General features: G+C 48.7%; 1 protein-coding gene across 3 annotated transcripts; it reads right to left on the reverse strand.

Moving 5' to 3' along the window:
* Window positions 1-693: 693 nt before the first annotated feature.
* On the reverse strand, window positions 694-11,939 carry RELA (RELA proto-oncogene, NF-kB subunit). Of its 3 annotated transcripts, XM_003798665.3 has the most exons (11): window positions 11,754-11,936; window positions 11,109-11,135; window positions 10,861-11,012; window positions 10,552-10,700; window positions 8,891-8,982; window positions 8,442-8,573; window positions 7,236-7,340; window positions 6,788-7,000; window positions 3,353-3,433; window positions 3,179-3,253; window positions 694-2,096 (listed from the first exon to the last, which is right to left on the reverse strand). In XM_003798665.3, the coding sequence occupies exons 1-11, from the start codon at window positions 11,758-11,760 to the stop codon at window positions 1,474-1,476; spliced, it is 1,656 nt and encodes a 551-aa protein (XP_003798713.1). In that variant the 5' UTR covers window positions 11,761-11,936; the 3' UTR covers window positions 694-1,473. The 3 variants fall into 3 exon arrangements, with proteins under 3 accessions (XP_003798713.1, XP_012666135.1, XP_012666134.1); XM_012810681.2 differs by having other exon boundaries at window positions 10,552-11,012; window positions 11,754-11,939; XM_012810680.2 differs by lacking the exon at window positions 11,754-11,936 and having other exon boundaries at window positions 10,552-11,012; window positions 11,109-11,359.
* Between the last annotated feature and the right edge of the window lie 5,473 nt (window positions 11,940-17,412).

Below are 17,412 nucleotides of genomic sequence, written 5' to 3' on the forward strand. Positions count from 1 at the left end.
TAGGTCTCAGGAGAGGCTGTGGATTAAGATTTCACAGATCCTCTCAGAACCAAAACATTAGTGGGGCAGGTGTAAACTTTTACCTGGCATCATACCTTCATCAACAGTGGCAGACGTTCTCTTGGCCACCCAAGGGATGAAGTCCAAAATTCTTAGCTCCACTTCTTGAATTGTTCACAGCAGTTGACTCCTTTGAATCTAATCTTTTTTTTTTTTTTTTAAGACAGTCTCATTTTGTAGCCCTCGGTAAAGTGCCATGGCGTCACAGCTCACAGCAACCTCCAGCTCTTGGGCTTTTTTATTTATTGCAGTTTGGCCGGGGCTGGGTTTGAACCTACCACCCTCGGTGTATGGGGTTGGCGCACTACTCACTGAGCCACAGGCGCCATCTCTCATCTGTTAACCCACTCAACTTGAAACGCTAGTTACCCCCTTCACAAGATCCATTCTGTATTGATTTAAAACGTGTAGCTAACGGGGCCCATGAGAAGACTGTGGTCTTGGTCTATTGGTCCATACCCACAGCCAATGCGCTCTCAATGCACTGGGACACGCCCCTGTCTAGGCTGCCTGTTTTCATTTAAGCTGCCAGATAACAGTGTGTATGCATGTGGCAACCAACTATCACTGATGTCTACTCTGACATGACCACCAAAATGTGTGTTTGGCGTTTGCTGAAAGAAGGTAAATCTCTTGGCAGCCTGGCAACAAATTTATTCAGAGTAGAAAGAGCAAGAATCCAAGTGCTTTGTTTCTTCAGTAAAAACTGCCTCCTGATTGGAGAGCTGCCAGCATGCCTTCCCTCACTCTCCAAACCACTCATCCTACTATTAAGGCACTTGAGAAAAGGGAGAGCAAGGAAGTCTTAGACCTAACCTCTGGATCCTAGAGCCAACGCTGTCACCAGTTCCCTTCAGACACAGTTTGAGCAAAGAAAAAGCTGTCAGAGACTTCTGCAGGGCAGGAAGGCTAGCCCCTTAAACGCTGGTGTTAGGCACAGGGACAATGCTAGTGCCATAGAGAGGCTGGTAATGGGCATTATTTCAGATCATGGTGTAATGAATCCATGATGTGAAAAAGACACTTGAGAAAAAGGTTTTGTAGGATCAAAGGCCTTAACTCCAGCCTGCTCCTCTCTCTAGGAGAGTATCAGAAGCTGAAGGATAGGGATGAGGACCCCCAGAGTTCCCTGTATAGAGAAGGGAGCTGACCATCAGGATAGGAGAAGAAAGAATTTGAATCCTCCCAGCTCCCCCCTTTCCAGAGAAGTTAATGCTTCTGCTTAAGCACCTCCAAAAAGAGAGAGATACAGTTATTGCCAATAACAGAATAAAATGCGAGCTCCCCAACGAAGACATCACCAAAGTTAGGGGCAGGCAGAGCACTCCCCTACCTCCAAGAATCCGTAAGTGCTTTGGGAGGACGTCAATCCCCTGCAAACCAGTGCTTTTGGGCAGGATGGAAGTCACTCCCTTAGGAGCTGATCTGACTCAGAAGGGCTGAGAAGTCCATGTCCGCAATGGAGGAGAAGTCTTCATCCCCTGATAGGAGGCCGTTGGGGAGCCCTGAGGTTCCCAGGGGGGTGGGAGCTGGGTCAGGGGCCCTCTGGGATCCTGTTACCAGGCGAGTTATAGACTCAGGGTACTCCATCAGCATGGGCTCAGCTGTGTGGGGGGCCATAGAAACACCCTGGTTCAGCAGCTGCTGAAACTCAGAGTTGTCGACGGATGCCAGGTCCGTGAATACAGTTGGGTCTGTGTTGCTGCCAAGCAGTGCCCCCAGGTCTTCATCAGCATCAAACTGCAGCTGTAGCAGGGCCTCCGTCAGTGTTCCGTCACCAGCCTGGGTGGGCTTTGGGGCAGGTGGGGCAATAGCCTGAGGAGGGCCTGGGGCTAGGACTGGGACAGGGGTTGGGGCCTGAGCCAGAGCTGAGACCATGGCTGGGGCAGGGGCTGGGACCTGAGCCAGAACCGGGGTAGGGGCTGGTGCCAAGGCTGAGGCCTGGCTTGCAATCTGCCCAGAAGGAAATACCATGGGGGGAAACTCATCAAAGTTGATGGTACTGAGGGATGGTGTGAAAGGATAGGGTTGGGAGGCTGGAGGAAAGAATAGAGAGGCAAAGGTCAGAGACCCACCCAGGCCTCTGTACCCCAGCCCCTCTCCATAAAGCTTAGGATCAATCCCTTCCTGTGGAGTCACTGTGATCACCCTAGCTCATTACTCTTACCCTGTCTGACCTAGCTTAAAGTGTCCACTTCTTGTCACACTCCTCTTTTGAACCCTTCCTGAGTACTCAAGCCCACAAAGGTCTCTCACCTCTGATCTCTTAAACATCTCCCAGCATTTTAGAGGAAGGGACATTTTCTGAGATCAGCAGATCTCTCTACAGCTGAAAAACTAAGCCTTGAGGGGTGATGAGTCCTCAGAGCATCAAGTTAGTAGCAGGAGCAGCTTGAAGTGGGTATTTTGTCACTCTTTTTTTTTCTTTTTAGAAACAGGGTTTCGTTTGTTGCCCAGGCTGGAATGCAGTGGTACCATCATAGCTCATTGCAGCCATTGCCTCCAAAGTAGCTGGGACTAAAGGTATACCCTACCATATCTGGCTATTTTTTAATTTTTTTATAGAGACAGGGTTTTACTATGTTATCTAGGTTGGTCTGAAACTCCTGACCTCAAGCCATCTTCCTGCCTCAGCTTCCTGGGATCACTGCACACTGCCGTCACTCTTTTTTGAGCCACACACCAGCATATATACCTTGCTACTTTAGAGGTGATTTTGGTTTGTTTTCCTATTCAGCTCAGAGTTGAGGGCAGAGATTCTGTACTTTTAAATTCTGTATCCCAAGGTATCCGACATGGGGTTTAACCGGCATAGTGATTCTTAGATTTCTGTGTGCACTAACATCCCAGGTGTTTGCTCATTACTGGGCCATACTTCCAAAGGCTCTGATTCAACAGGTCATGGGGTCCAAGAATCTGCCACTCTCTCTGTTCCCCAGATGACTCTGCCAGAGGTCCCCAGGCCACACCCTCTGAGAAATATGGGCCCAACAGAAAGTAGGCTTCATACACCTTTTGCTGAGGCTGATTCCTCTGCTCATTGACCTTGCAGAAGGTATCTCAACCACAGGCTGAACAGATCTGAGCCTATTCTAGTGGGACAAAAGGAAATCCTTACCTGGCTTAGGGACAGAAGTTGTGCTGCGGGAAGGCACAGCAATGCGCCGGGGTGGGGGCCGGGGATCGGTGGGTCCTGCAAGGCAAGGGTGGATTAGTTCTCATCCCCTGGGGTATGCCTCCCAGAGTGTCCCCTCCCTGATCACTGCCTTTCTCACTGGCTCTCCCATCTCACCACTAAAAGGACTCTTCTTCATGATGCTCTTGAATGTCTCATATGTCCTTTTGCGTTTTTCCTCAATCCGGTGACGGTCATCTGGGAAAGCAATGGGGTGAAATGGGACTTGTTCTTCTCTTCAAGAGCATAGGCCTCCAAAGCTCTCAAAGACCCACGCCAAGAGGGAACTGAGGAGCTAGGCTTTCCCAAGACCCATCTCCCAAACTTCCCAACTAATGAGAAGAGCTGTGTGGCCAGGAGTGGTGGCTCACGCCTGTAATCCTAGCACTCTGGGAGGCGAAGCAGGTGGATTGCCTGAGCTCACAGGTTTGAGACCAGCCTGAGCAAGAGCAAGACTCTGTCTCTAAAAATAGATGGGTGTTGTGGCAGGCCCCTATAGGCCCAGCTGCTTGGGATGCTGAGGCAAGATTATCACCTGAGCCCAAGAGTTTGAGATTGCTGTGAGCTGTGACACTACAGCATTCTACTGGGGGTGACAAAGTGAGACTGTCTCAAAAAAAAAAAAAAAAAAAAAAGAGAAAAGAGCTGTGTGACACTATGACTGACACTCAATGGCTCTAAGAACTCCAGAGCTTTTTGAGAAGGCCTATTTGCTGAATCTGTCCCTTTAAGGCCACATGGGTGAAGCCAAGTAAAGAGACTGTGCTCTGGGGGAATAGGAGTCCTCACAGGGATTTAACCTTCAGCTCATCTCTTCCTGCACTGCTCATGTCCTGGCTCATCTCCAGCCTTGATCCAGGCCTGGCAAAAATCTCTGCACTCTGAGGCATCCAAGGCACAACAGGCTTGATTAAAGACTTCAGCAGAGACTCTCATTATTATCTTGAATGGTTTGATACTTTAGTCATAGCTTTCAGAACTATATAACCACTGTAGTACCTAGTAACTCCAAAGCCCACCTCATCATGTCTCCTCAGAAACCTGGTTCTTTCTCCTCCAGGGTTCCTTGACCTTCTGTCTGCCTTATCACCAGAGTTAGAAACATTTTCTTTTTTCTCCCTACCACTCACTGACACATATCTATCAAGTACCAACTACCTGCCAGCCTCCCTCCTAGCTACCAGGTATATAGCCATGAGTATTACACAAGTGCCTGCTTCCAGAAAGCGGACAACCTAGTAAAAGAGGGATGGGGCTACAACCACATAACACATATAAGAAAATCTTGGCCATGCAAGGTGGCTCATGCCTGTAATCCCAGCACTCTAGGTGGGTGGGACTGCCTGAGCTCACAGGTTCGAGATCAGCCTGAGCCAGAGCAAGACCTCCTCTCTAAAAATAGCAGGGCATTGTGGTGGGTGCCTGTAGTCCTAGCTACTTGGGAGGCTGAGACAAGAGAATTGCTTGAGCCCAAGAGTATGAGGTTCCTGTTCCCACTCTACCAGGGGCAACAAAGTGAGACACGTCTTTAAAAAAAAAAAAAGGGTGGTGCCTGTAGCTCAGGGAGTAGGGCGCCGACCCCATATGCTGAGGGTGGCAGGTTCCAACCTAGCCCTGGCCAAACTGCAACAAAAAAATATCTGGGCATTGTGGTGGGCACCTGTAATCCCAGCTACTCAGGAGGCTGAGGCAAGAGAATTGCCTAAGCCCAAGAGCTGGAGGTTGCTGTGAGCTGTGACACAGCACTCTACCCAGGGTGACAAAGTGAGATTCTGTCTCTAAAAATAAAAAATCAAAAAAAAAGAAAGAAAATCTTAAGAAGTGACAGGAGCTAAGAGGAAGATAAACAAGGTGCTGTAACAATACTAGAAATGAGGTCAGGAAATCTAATTTAGAGGTGTCAGAGAAGGACTGGCATGAGCATGAAGATCTGAAGGCCAGGCCAGGCATCTGAAAGAACTAAACTTGGTGTGTGTGGGGTGCAAGAAAGCCATGGGGCTGAAGGGAGCCAAGGACAGTGGTTAAGAGATGTGATCTCACTTTGCCCTTTGCCATTTCTTTCTTTCTTGTTTTTTTTTTTTTTTTTAGAGACAGAGTCTTACTTTGTCACCATCGGTAGAGTGCCATGGTGTCACAGCTCACAGCAATCTCTGGCTCTTGGGCTTAGGCGATTCTCTTGTCTCAGCCTCCCAAGTAGCTGGGACTATAGGTGCCCGCCACAATGCCCAGCTATTTTTTTTGTTGCAATTTGGCTGGGGCCAGGTTCAAACCTGCCACCCTCGGTATATAGGGCTGGCGCCCTACTCACTGAGCCACAGGCACCGCCCACTTTGCCATTTCTTGTGCAAGGTTCATACCAAACCTTCTCTTCCTAGACTACTGCAACATCTTTCAGAATGGCCTCTCTGCTCTCTCCCTCTCTAATCCTCTACATGCAGCCAGCAGTGAATTTTCTGATCTATTCAAGTCACTTCTATGTTGAGAAATCTTTGGGGGCTTACCACTGCCTTCAGGATGAAACCCTGGAAGAAGGCCCTTCTCTATGCCTACTCCTACCACAGCTCCCACCACACAGGTGACCCCAAACAGGAAATGCATTTGCCAACACACTGCCCTTCTAGGTGCTGGGCCACCTGCCTGGAAGACTTCTGTGTCTTTCTCCAATTTAAACGCCACCTCCTCTACACAGCTGTTTCCAGCTCCAGCTCCCAACTCTGTGCACCTATGGGACTCTGCACACAGCTTCATTTCATACATTACTCTATGACTTAAGGATCTTTTTTGCATGCTTATCTTCCTCATGTGACTTCTTCTGAAGGCAGGGAATGTTTTATTCATCTTTGTATTCCCAATATCTAGCACACACTCTGGTACCAAGTGGGTACTCAAAGATCAAAATGTGGCTGGGCTATATGGTTGTGACAGTAGACAGAGACAGTGTAGCAAAAGGACTCTGGAGCCAGATGGCTTGGGTTCAAATGTTGATACTGCCACTCACTAGCTATGTGAGCTCAAGTTAAGTCAGACATACCTCAAAAGCCTAGAGAGGCCAGGCCCAGTGGCTCACACCTGTAATTCTAGTACGCTGGGTGGCCGAGGCAGTTGGACTACTTGAGCAAGAGTGAGACCCCGTCTCTAAAAATAGCCAGGTGTTGTGGAAGGTGCCTGTAGTCCCAGCTACTTGGGAGACTGAGGCAAGAGGATCACTTGAGCCCAAGAGTTTGAGGTTGCTGTGAGCTATGATGCCATGGCGCTCTACCGAGGGCAATAAACTGAGACTGTCTCAAAAAAAGACAAAAAAAAGCTAGTGAGAAATAACAATCAGGGAATTCACTGAAATGCCTATAGAAGGGGCAGATGTGTAGTATGAGCTCCATAAATCTTGCCTGTCATTATAAGTAAATGAAGTAAGAAATGGACTCCAATTACTAATGTAAACCTCAAGTTCTGACTCCAGCCCTCCCTCAACCACAGTCTCAGATATCCAGCCCTGGACTCTCTGTCATTAGATGCAGCCCACCAGCCCTTCTGATACCCTCCCCCATTGTGTACCTGTGTCTGGCAGGTACTGGAATTCCATAGGCTCACTGAGCTCCCTATCAGAAGGCCGCCGCAGCTGCATGGAAACACGCACGGGAGCCTGCAGGCTGGGGTCCACATAGGGAGGGGTCCGGAACACAATGGCCACTTGTCGGTGTACATCAGCTTGTGAAAAGGAGCCACGGGCTTCCCAGCCTGGTCCCGTGAAATATACCTCAATGTCCTCTGCAGGAGATGGGGCAGCAGTGTGGGTCAGTGTGTCTAACCTCTTCCCCCAGGTCATCTTCCCAACTCCTAATGTTTGCCTCATGAGATACTCCTTGTCCCTGCTGCCCCCCTGAAGCCTCCGAGGCACTGGGGGGAGCGTCTGAAGCCAGTTACCTGCACTCACCACTTCTGCTCAGTCTCTCACCCTTTACTTCTTGCTTCATATAGTCCATCCCTGCTTTCGGGTATGTACCTTTCTGCACCTTATCACACAGCAGGAAGATCTCATCCCCACCAAGGCAGCTCCCAGAGTTTCGATTCACTCGGCAGATCTTGAGCTCAGCAGTATTGGGGGCACCTGAGGATATAAGAATAAGGAAGGAAGATCTGAACAACCAGAGGGCCCTGGGGTGGCCTGTGGAAGATGCAACATCCCTGCCCACCCCAGAGTCAAGGTTGCCCAGAGCTTGCCTACCATACCTTTGTAGCCAAAGTCAGACCATTATATTTATCAGCTATCTACCTACTATGTGCTAAATGCTGTTGTAACCAAGAATACAACCCTACGTAACACCTAAACATATCTGCCCTAGTGGAACATTATGGTCCAGTGGGAACAATCTGTTCATACCTTCTCTTTCTCTACCTGATCCAAGCAATCTTCAAGGCCCAGTTCATACCCACCATTACAGTGAACCCTTCCCTCCTGACCTCCAGTTTATCCTGGATCCCTGCCCTTGGGACTCCAGAGCCCTTTTATTTTCATTCATCCTATTGGTTACTTAATTAATAACTACAGTTGATCAGTGTCAGCCCAATTTATCTGTAAGCTTTCATCACTGAATTATTGCCCTCTAACATTATTTTCTTTTTGAGACAGAGTCACTCTGTTGCCCTGGGGTTGAGTGCTGTGGAATCATCATAGCTCACAACAACCTCAAACTCTTAGGCTGAAGTGATCCTCCTTCCTCAGCTTTCCAAGTAGTTGGAACTACATGGGCCAGGCTAAGTTTTTCTATTTTTAGTAGAGACAGGACCTTGCTCTTGCTCAGGCTGGTCTTGAACTCCTGAACTCAAGCAATCCACCTGCCTCAGCCTCTAAGAGTGCTATGATTACATGCGTGAGTCACTGCACCCAGCCTTATTTTTTTCTAACATTATTTTGTTCCTGGGAGTTCATTTTCTAGTTCTTGGGATAGTTGTGGGCATACCACTCTCTCAGCAGATGATACTAAAAATGTCCGTTTCCCCTCAGACTCCCTGCCAGCCTGGAAGATACACCTCAAGGGCAGCTCTGGGTCTTTTTTGCCCTCTTTTCCCAGCCAGAGGCACAGAAGACAAATATGCTGGATGACTGAATGAAGGTGTGAGCTCCTGCTGCAGGTTACACCCACCCCAACCCCCTTGTTCCTATTCAGGCCCACCCTTTTCTCTTTCCTGTGGCTCCCTGGCTACTCACGGTTGTCAAAGATGGGATGAGAGAGAACAGGAGGCAGGCGGAGAGGCCTGCCTGATGGATCTCGTACTGTCACCTGGAAGCAGAGCCGCACAGCGTTCAAGTCATAGTCCCCACGCTGCTCTTCTATAGGAACTGCGAGGAAAACAGATGGTCAGGAGAGTGGGAGTGGAGGGGTTCAGAAAGCTCTGGGGTGGGAGGGCTGTTGTGGGTATATGAAATGTAAGTTCTAGAGGAGGTGAAAGACAAGGCTCTAAACCCATTACTGATTCCAGTGTTAACCTGAATGTCATATCCCCTCTCCAGACCTCAGTTTCCCAACGGCAAAAGATACCATGAGTACTGCAGATCTTGGCTAATGAGGGAGAGATGCACAGAAGATGGGCTGGGGGAGGTGACAGAGGGTATGGGTGCCGTAGGCAGGTTCAGGTCTTTGCCTCCTCAGCCCTCACCTTGGAAAGGGTTGTTGTTGGTCTGGATGCGCTGACTGATGGCCTGTTCTAAGTCCCGCTTCTTCACACACTGGATCCCCAGGTTCTGAAAACTGAGGCACCCCCCAGGCATCTGTCCCACTGTCTCTGGCAGAGCCTGGACCCTCCCGCCTTACCCAGCCTTCCCCTTTTTCCTCCATCCCCCCCTCCCAGATCAGAGGTCTAAGCTTAATCCCCTCCCATGGCTTCCCACTGTGCTGTAAAGAACTTCACTCCTTATCTCCACAGATAAACCCCTGGCAGCCTCCCTGCTGGCTCCCTACCCTCAGCCACAGTGGCTTCTTTTCATTCTCCAAACTTGTGAAACTCATTCCCACTTCAAGGTCTTTTGCAATTGTTCATTCAGCTCAGATTGTTCTTTCCATGCTTTACTGTTCATTTTCACCACTCAAGTCTTAGCAAGAGAGGCCTTTATTGACCTCCCAGTCCTAAGCAGTGAGACCAGTTCCCCTGCCTCTCTCAGCCCAAGTTATCCTTTCAACTGTTGCCCTACTTCATTTTCAGCACTGAAATTATTACTTTTTGATAGTGCCTTGTTTATTTATTTTGTAGATGTACATATCTGTCTCTGTCAACCGAAATGTCAGCTCCAGGGCAGACTTTTGGTTTAATGGCTTACTTTCTCATAAGAGATCTGACACTAAGGGATTTGCCCTTCTAGCAGTGGGGGTCAGAGGTTCAGAAGTGATTAGGACTCATTTCTATCCCAGGGAGCTCACATCTGCTAGAGGGAAGGGAAACGCAGATAGATAATTTCTTTTCTTTCTTAATTTTTAATTAATTTTTTTTTTTTTTGAGACAGAGTCTTATTATGTCACCCTCGGTAGAGCATCAGGGCATTAACAGCTCACCTCAAACTTTTGGGCTTAAGGGATTCTCTTGCCTCAGCTTCCCAACTAGTTAGGACTACAGGCACCCGCCACAATGCCCGGCTATTTTCTGTTGCAGTTGTCATTGTTGTTTAGCTGGCCTGGGCTGGGTTCAAACCCGCTTGCCTCAGTGTATGTGGCTGGCACCATAACCACTGTGTTATGGGTGCTGAGCCTATTTTTAATTTTTTTTTTTTTTTTTTTTTTTTGAGATAGAGCCTCAAGCTGTCACCCTGGGTAGAGTGCTGTGGCATCACAGTTCACAGCAACCTCCAACTCCTGGGCTCAAGCGAGTCTCCAGCCTCCGCCTCCCAAATAGCTGGGACTACAGGCGCCCGCCACAACAAATGGCTATTTTTTGGTTGCGGCCATCATTGTTGTTTGGCGGGCCCAGGCTGGATTCGAACCCTTCACCTTAGGTGTATGTGGCTGCCACCTTAGCCACTTGAGCCACAGGCGCCGAGCCCCCATTTTTAATTTTTTAGAGACATGGTCTTATTCTTGCTCAGGCCGGTCTCAAACTCCTGAACTCAAGCCATCCTCCTGCCTTGGCCTCCCAGAATTCTAGGATTACAGGTATGAGCTACCATGCCTGGCCACAAATATATAATTTCAAGACAAAGGAATTTTACTTGCAGAGCTGGGGACAGGGCAAGGAGGGAAGAATTCTCCCTATAGAAGCTACTCAACTGCCCTGCCTCCTGTCTACTAACTTCACCCTTCATGCCCTGCTCTGCCCTGCTAGGAGCTCACCTGTGAATGCAGCGGTCAGGACAGAGATCAGCCTCATAGAAGCCATCCCGGCAGTCCTTCCCCACAAGCTCATGTGGATGAGGCCGGTGAGGGGGGTCCTTGGTGACCAGAGAGATGCGAACTGTCCCTGGTCCTGTGTAGCCATTGATCTGTCCAAAGTACAGAGAGCACTCTAGAAACCCAGGAATTCCAAACCTGACTCCCAGATGCAGGGGGCACGGTGGCCTAGAGGCAAGCCTATTGGGGTTCCACAGTGCCTTTCCCCTGCACCCTGTGCCCCCAACCCCATCCCTGGGAGCAGGTGCTGACCTTGATTGTGGGGTGGGTCTTGGTGGTATCCGTGCTTCTCTCGCCTGGGATACTGCCTGCTGAGCGGCCCTCACACTTGTAGCGGAAGCGCATGCCCCGCTGCTTAGGCTGCTCAATGATCTCCACATAGGGGCCAGAAGCCTGGGCTGGTTCTGTAGGAAGACAAGGCCACCTCCATCAGCTGCCCTCATGGCCCCTAACTCTGGAGAGCTCCCACCTCAACCCCAAGTGGAGGAAGGTCCACTTACCTGAGGGGAAGATGAGAGGGAACAGGTCTGAAAGGAGAGGGAGACAAGAGTCAGCACAAGCCCTCTCTCCCCCTGCACCAGGGAGAACCTGCTCCTCATAGAGAGGTGCTGAGGCCAGGCTCCCTTCAAGGGGAACTGAGTTAGGACCTGCTCCCTAGAACATGCTGGGAAACTTAGTGGGGATGGGAGTAAAGTAGACAGAAACACCTGCTTCCTGAGGGGAAATTAGGTAAGGAATCTTTCCCCTACTGAGGGAAACTGAGTCAGGGCCTGTTTTTTCATAAGGAAAACTGAGGGAAGGCTCTTTCCACCCTCATCCTGAGAAGAAACTGAGTCAGATACATTCTCCCCTAAAAAGGAAACAAAGTCAGAATTGCCCCTATGGGACGGTGGGGGGTGGGGTGGGTGGAGGGTCACTCCGCACTCCCATGCAGGGAGATACTGAGTCAAGGCCACCCTCCACCCAAAGGGGAAACTGAGTCAGACCCCCTGAGCACCTGCCCCGCCCCGCGCCCCCATCCGGCCGGCCGCTCCCTGCGCAGCGCCCGTCGGCGCAGGGAGGGGCGGAAGGCGGTGCGGGAGGCTCCCGCAACAGCACCGGCAGACCCGTTGCGGCCACCCCGCCGGGTCAGAGGGCGCCCTCACCGTCCATGGCCGGGGTCCCGGGGGCGGGGCCGGGGTCGCAGCTGGGCCCGCGGCGTGCGCTACAGACGAGCCATTTGCCAGAGGCGGAAATGCGCCGCGCGCGCCCGCCGTCGCGTCACTGCCCGGAATCCGGCCGCGCCTGCGCGTTGCATCACCCCCGCCCCGCGCTGGGGCCAGGAGCAAGTGTCGGAATAGTACCACTACTAACAGGCTCCGCGCGCCGAGAACAAGTGCGCGCCCACCCGGAGGCGAGCAGGCCACCCTCTCCGAGGCTGTTTCTGGGGCTGGCGCAGCGGGCTACACGGCTGGCTACCCGGACCAGGCCCCGCCTGGAGGGCGGGTCCGCCGATTACTCACTTTGTTTTTAGGGGATTTCGGGGCTCCCTCCCACTGATCGGCGGAGTTGGGTGATGTCACCCAGCGCCGAATCTGGAGCAAAGCCAGGGCCGCTAGCTGCCGCTGCCTGCCCTGCGGAGGGAAAGGCCCGGGTGTGCTGCTCCAGCAAAGGCCGGTGGCTGAGCTTCACACTTGTTTCTAAATCGCTAAAGGTGCTTTTTGGTGGTTGCTACTTAATTCCCTATCTGCCCCCATCTAGATGCAGCTGGGGGAAAGTGGTGCGGCCAGACCTCCCTCCGGCCTGGTGCTTGGACCGAGGAATTCTGAGGAGTCTGCTGCACCGACGGGACAACCGAGGCCCACGGTCGCGTCCGCTCTCCCCAACCCCTAGGCGAGCTGGCCGAGGGCTCATCACCTTTAAGCCTACGACGCAGCCAAACTGCCAGGCCTCGGTGGCAACGGGTGCAGAGGGCCTCCGGGGTAAACCCCAGAGCCTCCTCTACGCAGCCTGGCGCTTGTATTTCAGAAGGTGTGGGACCCCCAAGGGTTACTTTCTCCTCGCCCCACCCCGCGTCTTCCTTGGGCCTCCCGCTGAGTTCCAGCCTCGGAAAGACAAAACATTTCTAGTAGTTAAAGTGTCGTGTGAACCCCAAGGTGTGGGTATAGCCACCACGGCGAGTCTTTGTGAGTTGGGGGTGGGGACTGGGGCTGGAGCACCCCCATCCGAGGCCGCCTCAATCCCAAAATGAGGATGTTCCATTGTAGGCGGCGGAGTCTTCTCCAAATGGAGAAAGACTTAATTTTCTATGAATTCATTCTAAATTAGGAAGTCACGTGGGAATTGGAAAAGATTGGAAATTCTGAGTTGCTTTCCCAGGCTCTGAAAAAAACAGGAAGAGAAAAGTGAAAATAAAGTTATCATCCCTCCCACTCTTTTTAGTTTCTCACGTGGATTGCCCTGATGAGAAAAATCAGTTTACTTTCTTTGCAAAGGCAGACTGGCAACGCAGGTTCAGAGAATGGATTAATTATGATTTTTGGTTAATGACACAATTATCATGGATTGTACATCCCTCTTTTAAAAATGTGTGATGTTTATAACTTTTAAACTCATACTAGAATACTAGTGAACCCATTGAAAAATTCAAAGGGTGAATAGGACATCATACTTTTATCTACTCACATGCTTCTCACCTGTTCATCTCCTTTCCCCATGTCCAGGCCACCACCATCCACAATTTTGTGTTTTAAAGAAGAAAAAATAATTCATCTATACATGCCTACAAAATACATTGTTTGGTTTGGCTTAGTGTGGAATTTTCATAAGAGGTTATCATTATTTGTTGTCTTTTGTTTTTTGCTTTTTTCTACCCAACATATTAGTAAGAGTCATCGTTTCATAGTTCATTAACTTCGTTGCTGTATTCCATTGGGTGAATATACTAGAGTTTATCTATCTGTTCATCCTGAGAATGGGCATTTGGATTTCTAGGGTTTTTTTTTCTTGAGACAGAGCCTCAAGCTGTCGCCCTGGGTAGAGTGCCATGGCATCACAGCTCACAGCAACCTCCAACTCTTGTACTCAAGCAATTTGCCTTCCTCAGCCTTCCAAGTAGCTGGGACCACAGGCACCGCCACAATGCCCGTCTATTTTTGGGTTGCAGCTGTCATTGTTTGGCAGGATGGGCTGTATTCAAACCCACCGGCTCAGGTGTATCTGGCGTAACCTTTCAGCTTACTGTGCAGCCAAACTTATGGGCCTCGGGGGGTAAACCCCAGAGCCTGGTCTAAGAGGTTCAGGCGCCTTAGCTGCTTGAGCCATAGTCTGGATTCCTAGTTTTTTGCTGTTATAAACAATGTTGCTAAGAACATTTGTTGTTGTTATTTATGAAAAAAAGCTAGTAGAGTGAAACAGTGGGAGTGGAGAAGGAACAATAGAATCTAACTGGTTGTGATCAACTAGTTGTAAATACCACTTCACTCAGATCAGCCAGAATTGTTCTTCTGAATGTATCCTGTAGTACATAACATCCAAGAGTTTCTTGAGTATATACCTAAAGTGATTTATTAGGGTATAGAATTTCTCTTTCATAGTTTTTAAAATAATGCATTGGTTTTCTACCATCTCCCAAAAGTGATCAAGGAGTTTTTAAAAATAATAATGGATGCATGGCTTTAAAAATACTTGGTGTGCTTTAATCTATTAACAGTTATTCTTATTGAAATCCAAATTGTTTACCTTAGGCCAGTGAGAACCTCTTCAAGTTGGCTCATTGGTCCTTTTGAGATACTCCAGCAGTTTGGGATAGTTTCCTTGTATCTGGTATGAAAAGATGTTCCCAGGCTCATCTGGTAAATTTTCTGACCTGGATCTGGAATCAGGCAGCTTTCCAAGGAGCCCTGATGTCTCTTAGTGGGAAGTGGAATTTAGAGATGACAGTTTGCATGCTAGAGATGCTTAATGCTTCTGGGTCAGTCATTGTAGACCTTTTCAATCAAATGTGAGGACATTTTCCTGAGACAGGGTCTTGATCTTTTGCTGGGGCTAGAGGGCAATGGCATCATCATAGCTCACTACAACCCCAAGCAATCCTCTTGCTTCAGTCACCTCAGTAGTCAGGATACAGGTGTACTCCAGTACGTCTGGCTAATTTTTTTATTTTTTAAGAGACAGGGTCTCACTATATTACCTAGGCTGGTCTCAAACTCCTGGCCTTAAGTGATCCTCCTGCCTTTGACCTCCAAAATTCCGGCATTACAGGCATGAGCCACCACCCCCAGTAGGGACATTTTAAAAAATACATGAAATACCTCAAGAGTTCATACTGATGTCTCCTGTTCAAACTTAGAACTACGGGGTTTTAACTTAACCTCAATCATTTTACATACTTCTCCTCTGTCAAAAATCTTGACTCTTTGTTGCAGAAATAGAAAAATCCATCCTTAAGTTAATGTAGATTCTCAAGGGACTTCAAATAACCAAACAAGCTTTTAAAAGAACAAAGTTGAGGCTTGGTGCATGTGGCTCAAGTGGCTAAGGCCCTTGGTGGGTTCAAATCCAGCCCGGGCCGCCAAACAACAATGACGGCTGCAACCAAAAAATAGCCGGGTGTTGTGGCGGGCGCCTGTAGTCCCAGCTACTTGGGAGGCTGAGGCAAGAGAATCGCTTAAGCCCAAGAGCTGGAGGCTGCTGTGAGCTGTGACAGCACAGCACTCTACCGAGGGCAATAAAGTCAGACTATGTCTCTACCAAAAAAAAAAAAAAAAGACAGAGTCTCACTTTATCACCCTTAGCAGAGTGCTGTGGCGTCACAGCTCATAGCAGCCTCCAAGTCCTGGGCTTAGGCTATTCTCTTGCCTCAGCCTCCCAAGTAGCTGGGAATACAGGCGCCCGCCACAACGCCCGGCTATTTTTTGGTTGCAGTTTGGCCGTGGCCGGGTTTGAACCTGACACCCTCGGTATATGGGGGCCGGCACCCTACTCACCAAGCTGTAGGCACCACCTGAGACTCTGTCTTAAAAAAAAAAAAAAAAAAGGAAATGAAAAACAGAAGATAACAAATGTTGATGAGGGTGTGGAGAAATTAAAACCCTAGTGCCTTACAGGTAGGGATGCAAAATAGTGTGGCTGCTGTGGAAAACATTATGACAGTTCTTCAAAAAAATTAAACATTGAATTACCAGATAATCCAGTAATTCCACCTCTGGGTATACATGTACACAAAACAATTGAAAGCAGGAACTCAGATACTTGTACACCAATGCTCATAACAGCATTATTTGTTTGTTTTTGTTTTGTTTTTTTGAGACAGAATCTCACTCTATGGCCCCAGGTAGGATGCCGTGGCATCATGATAGCTCACAGCCAGCAACCTCAAGCAATTCTCTTGCCTCAGCCTTTTTACTTTTAGCAGAAAGGGGGTCTTGCTCTTGCTCAGACTGGGCTCAAACCCCTGAACTCCAGCATTCCACGAGCCTCAGCCTCTCAGAGTGCTAAGATTACAGGCATGAGCCACCGCACCCCGTCAACAACATTTTTCATAATAGCCAAAAGATGAAAACAGCCCAAGTGTTCATTGATGGATGAACAGTGTGATGGTTAATTTTACATGTCAATTTGACAGGCCTAAAAGATGCCTAGACAGGCGGTAAAATATTATTTTTGAGAGTGTTTCTGGAAGAGAATAGCACTTAAATCAGACTAAGTAAAAAGATGTGCCCTCTCCCAGTGTGGCTGGGCCTCATCCAATCCATTGAGGGCCCAAATAGAACAACAACAACAAAAAAGCGGAGACAGGGCACATTCTGTCTTTTCTTGAGCTGGGACATCTGTCTTCCCCTGTTCCTGGACACTGGAGCTCTTGGAGGCCTTTGGAACCATTCCAAAGAAAGGGAAATCTCGGGCGGCACCTGTGGCTCAGTGGGTGGGGTGCCGGCTCCATATACCGAGGGTTGCAGGTTCAAACCCAGCCCTGAGTAATACAAACAGATAGACAAGATGTGGTGTATACATGCAATGGAATATTATTCAGCCCTCAAAAAGAAGGGAATTCTGATACGGGCTGCATTAATGAACTTTGAAGACAATACACTAAGTAAAATAGGCCAGACACAAATGGAAAAATATTATATGAGTCTACTTATATGGGGTACTAGAGTAGGCAAATTCATCGAGAAAGTAGAATAGAGGTTACTACAGGCTGGGAGGAGGCTATGAGGAGATACTGTTAATGGGTACAGAGTTTAAGTTGGACATGATGGAAAGATTATGGAGATGGATGGTGGTGATGGTTATGTAACAGTCTGAATATATTACATGCCACTGAACTATACAAGTAACAATGGTTAAAATGGTAAGTTTCATGTCATCTGTAATTTTACCACAGTAAAAATTTACAATTCTCAGTGACACCAACCAATTACTCATCTGCTTGATTTCACACAGTATACAAAACTCTCAGAGTAATCACACCAACTCTGTCACCAATAATATGATTTCTGAGAACAGAGTACATTTCTTTCTTCTTTTTGGCCAGGGCTGGGTTTGAACCCACCACCTCTGGCATATGGGGCCGGCACCCTACTCCTTGAGCCACAGGCACCACCCAAGAACAGAGTATATTTTTACAGTTCTTGTCATTTGGTTATAGCTCACTAGAAATGACAAATTACTTGGTTTTAAATCTCTTTGAATACTTAATCCCCATGAAGTTGTGCCATAAAAATGATGCATAGTTTTTTTTTTGTTTTTGTTTGTTTGTTTTGAGACAGAGTCTCATTATGTCACCCTCAGTAGAGTGCTATGGCGTCACAGCTCACGGCA

Source organism: Otolemur garnettii, unplaced genomic scaffold (genome assembly GCF_000181295.1).
Source record: "Otolemur garnettii isolate 467f Iridium unplaced genomic scaffold, OtoGar3 scaffold00140, whole genome shotgun sequence".
NCBI classification, from domain to species: Eukaryota; Metazoa; Chordata; class Mammalia; order Primates; family Galagidae; genus Otolemur; species Otolemur garnettii.

Bases quoted from the DNA above. Each gene is read 5' to 3' on its own strand.
- RELA (XM_012810680.2), bottom strand. From the start codon at position 11,207: ATGAGGAGCAGGTTCTCCCTGGTGCAGGGGGAGAGAGGGCTTGTGCTG. The intron at 11,013-11,108 runs GTAAGTGGACCT...GTCTTCCTACAG, and splicing joins CCCTCTCATCTTCCCCTCAG to AACCAGCCCAGGCTTCTGGC. The intron at 7,341-8,441 runs GTGAGTAGCCAG...TTATATCCTCAG, and splicing joins TCATCCCATCTTTGACAACC to GTGCCCCCAATACTGCTGAG.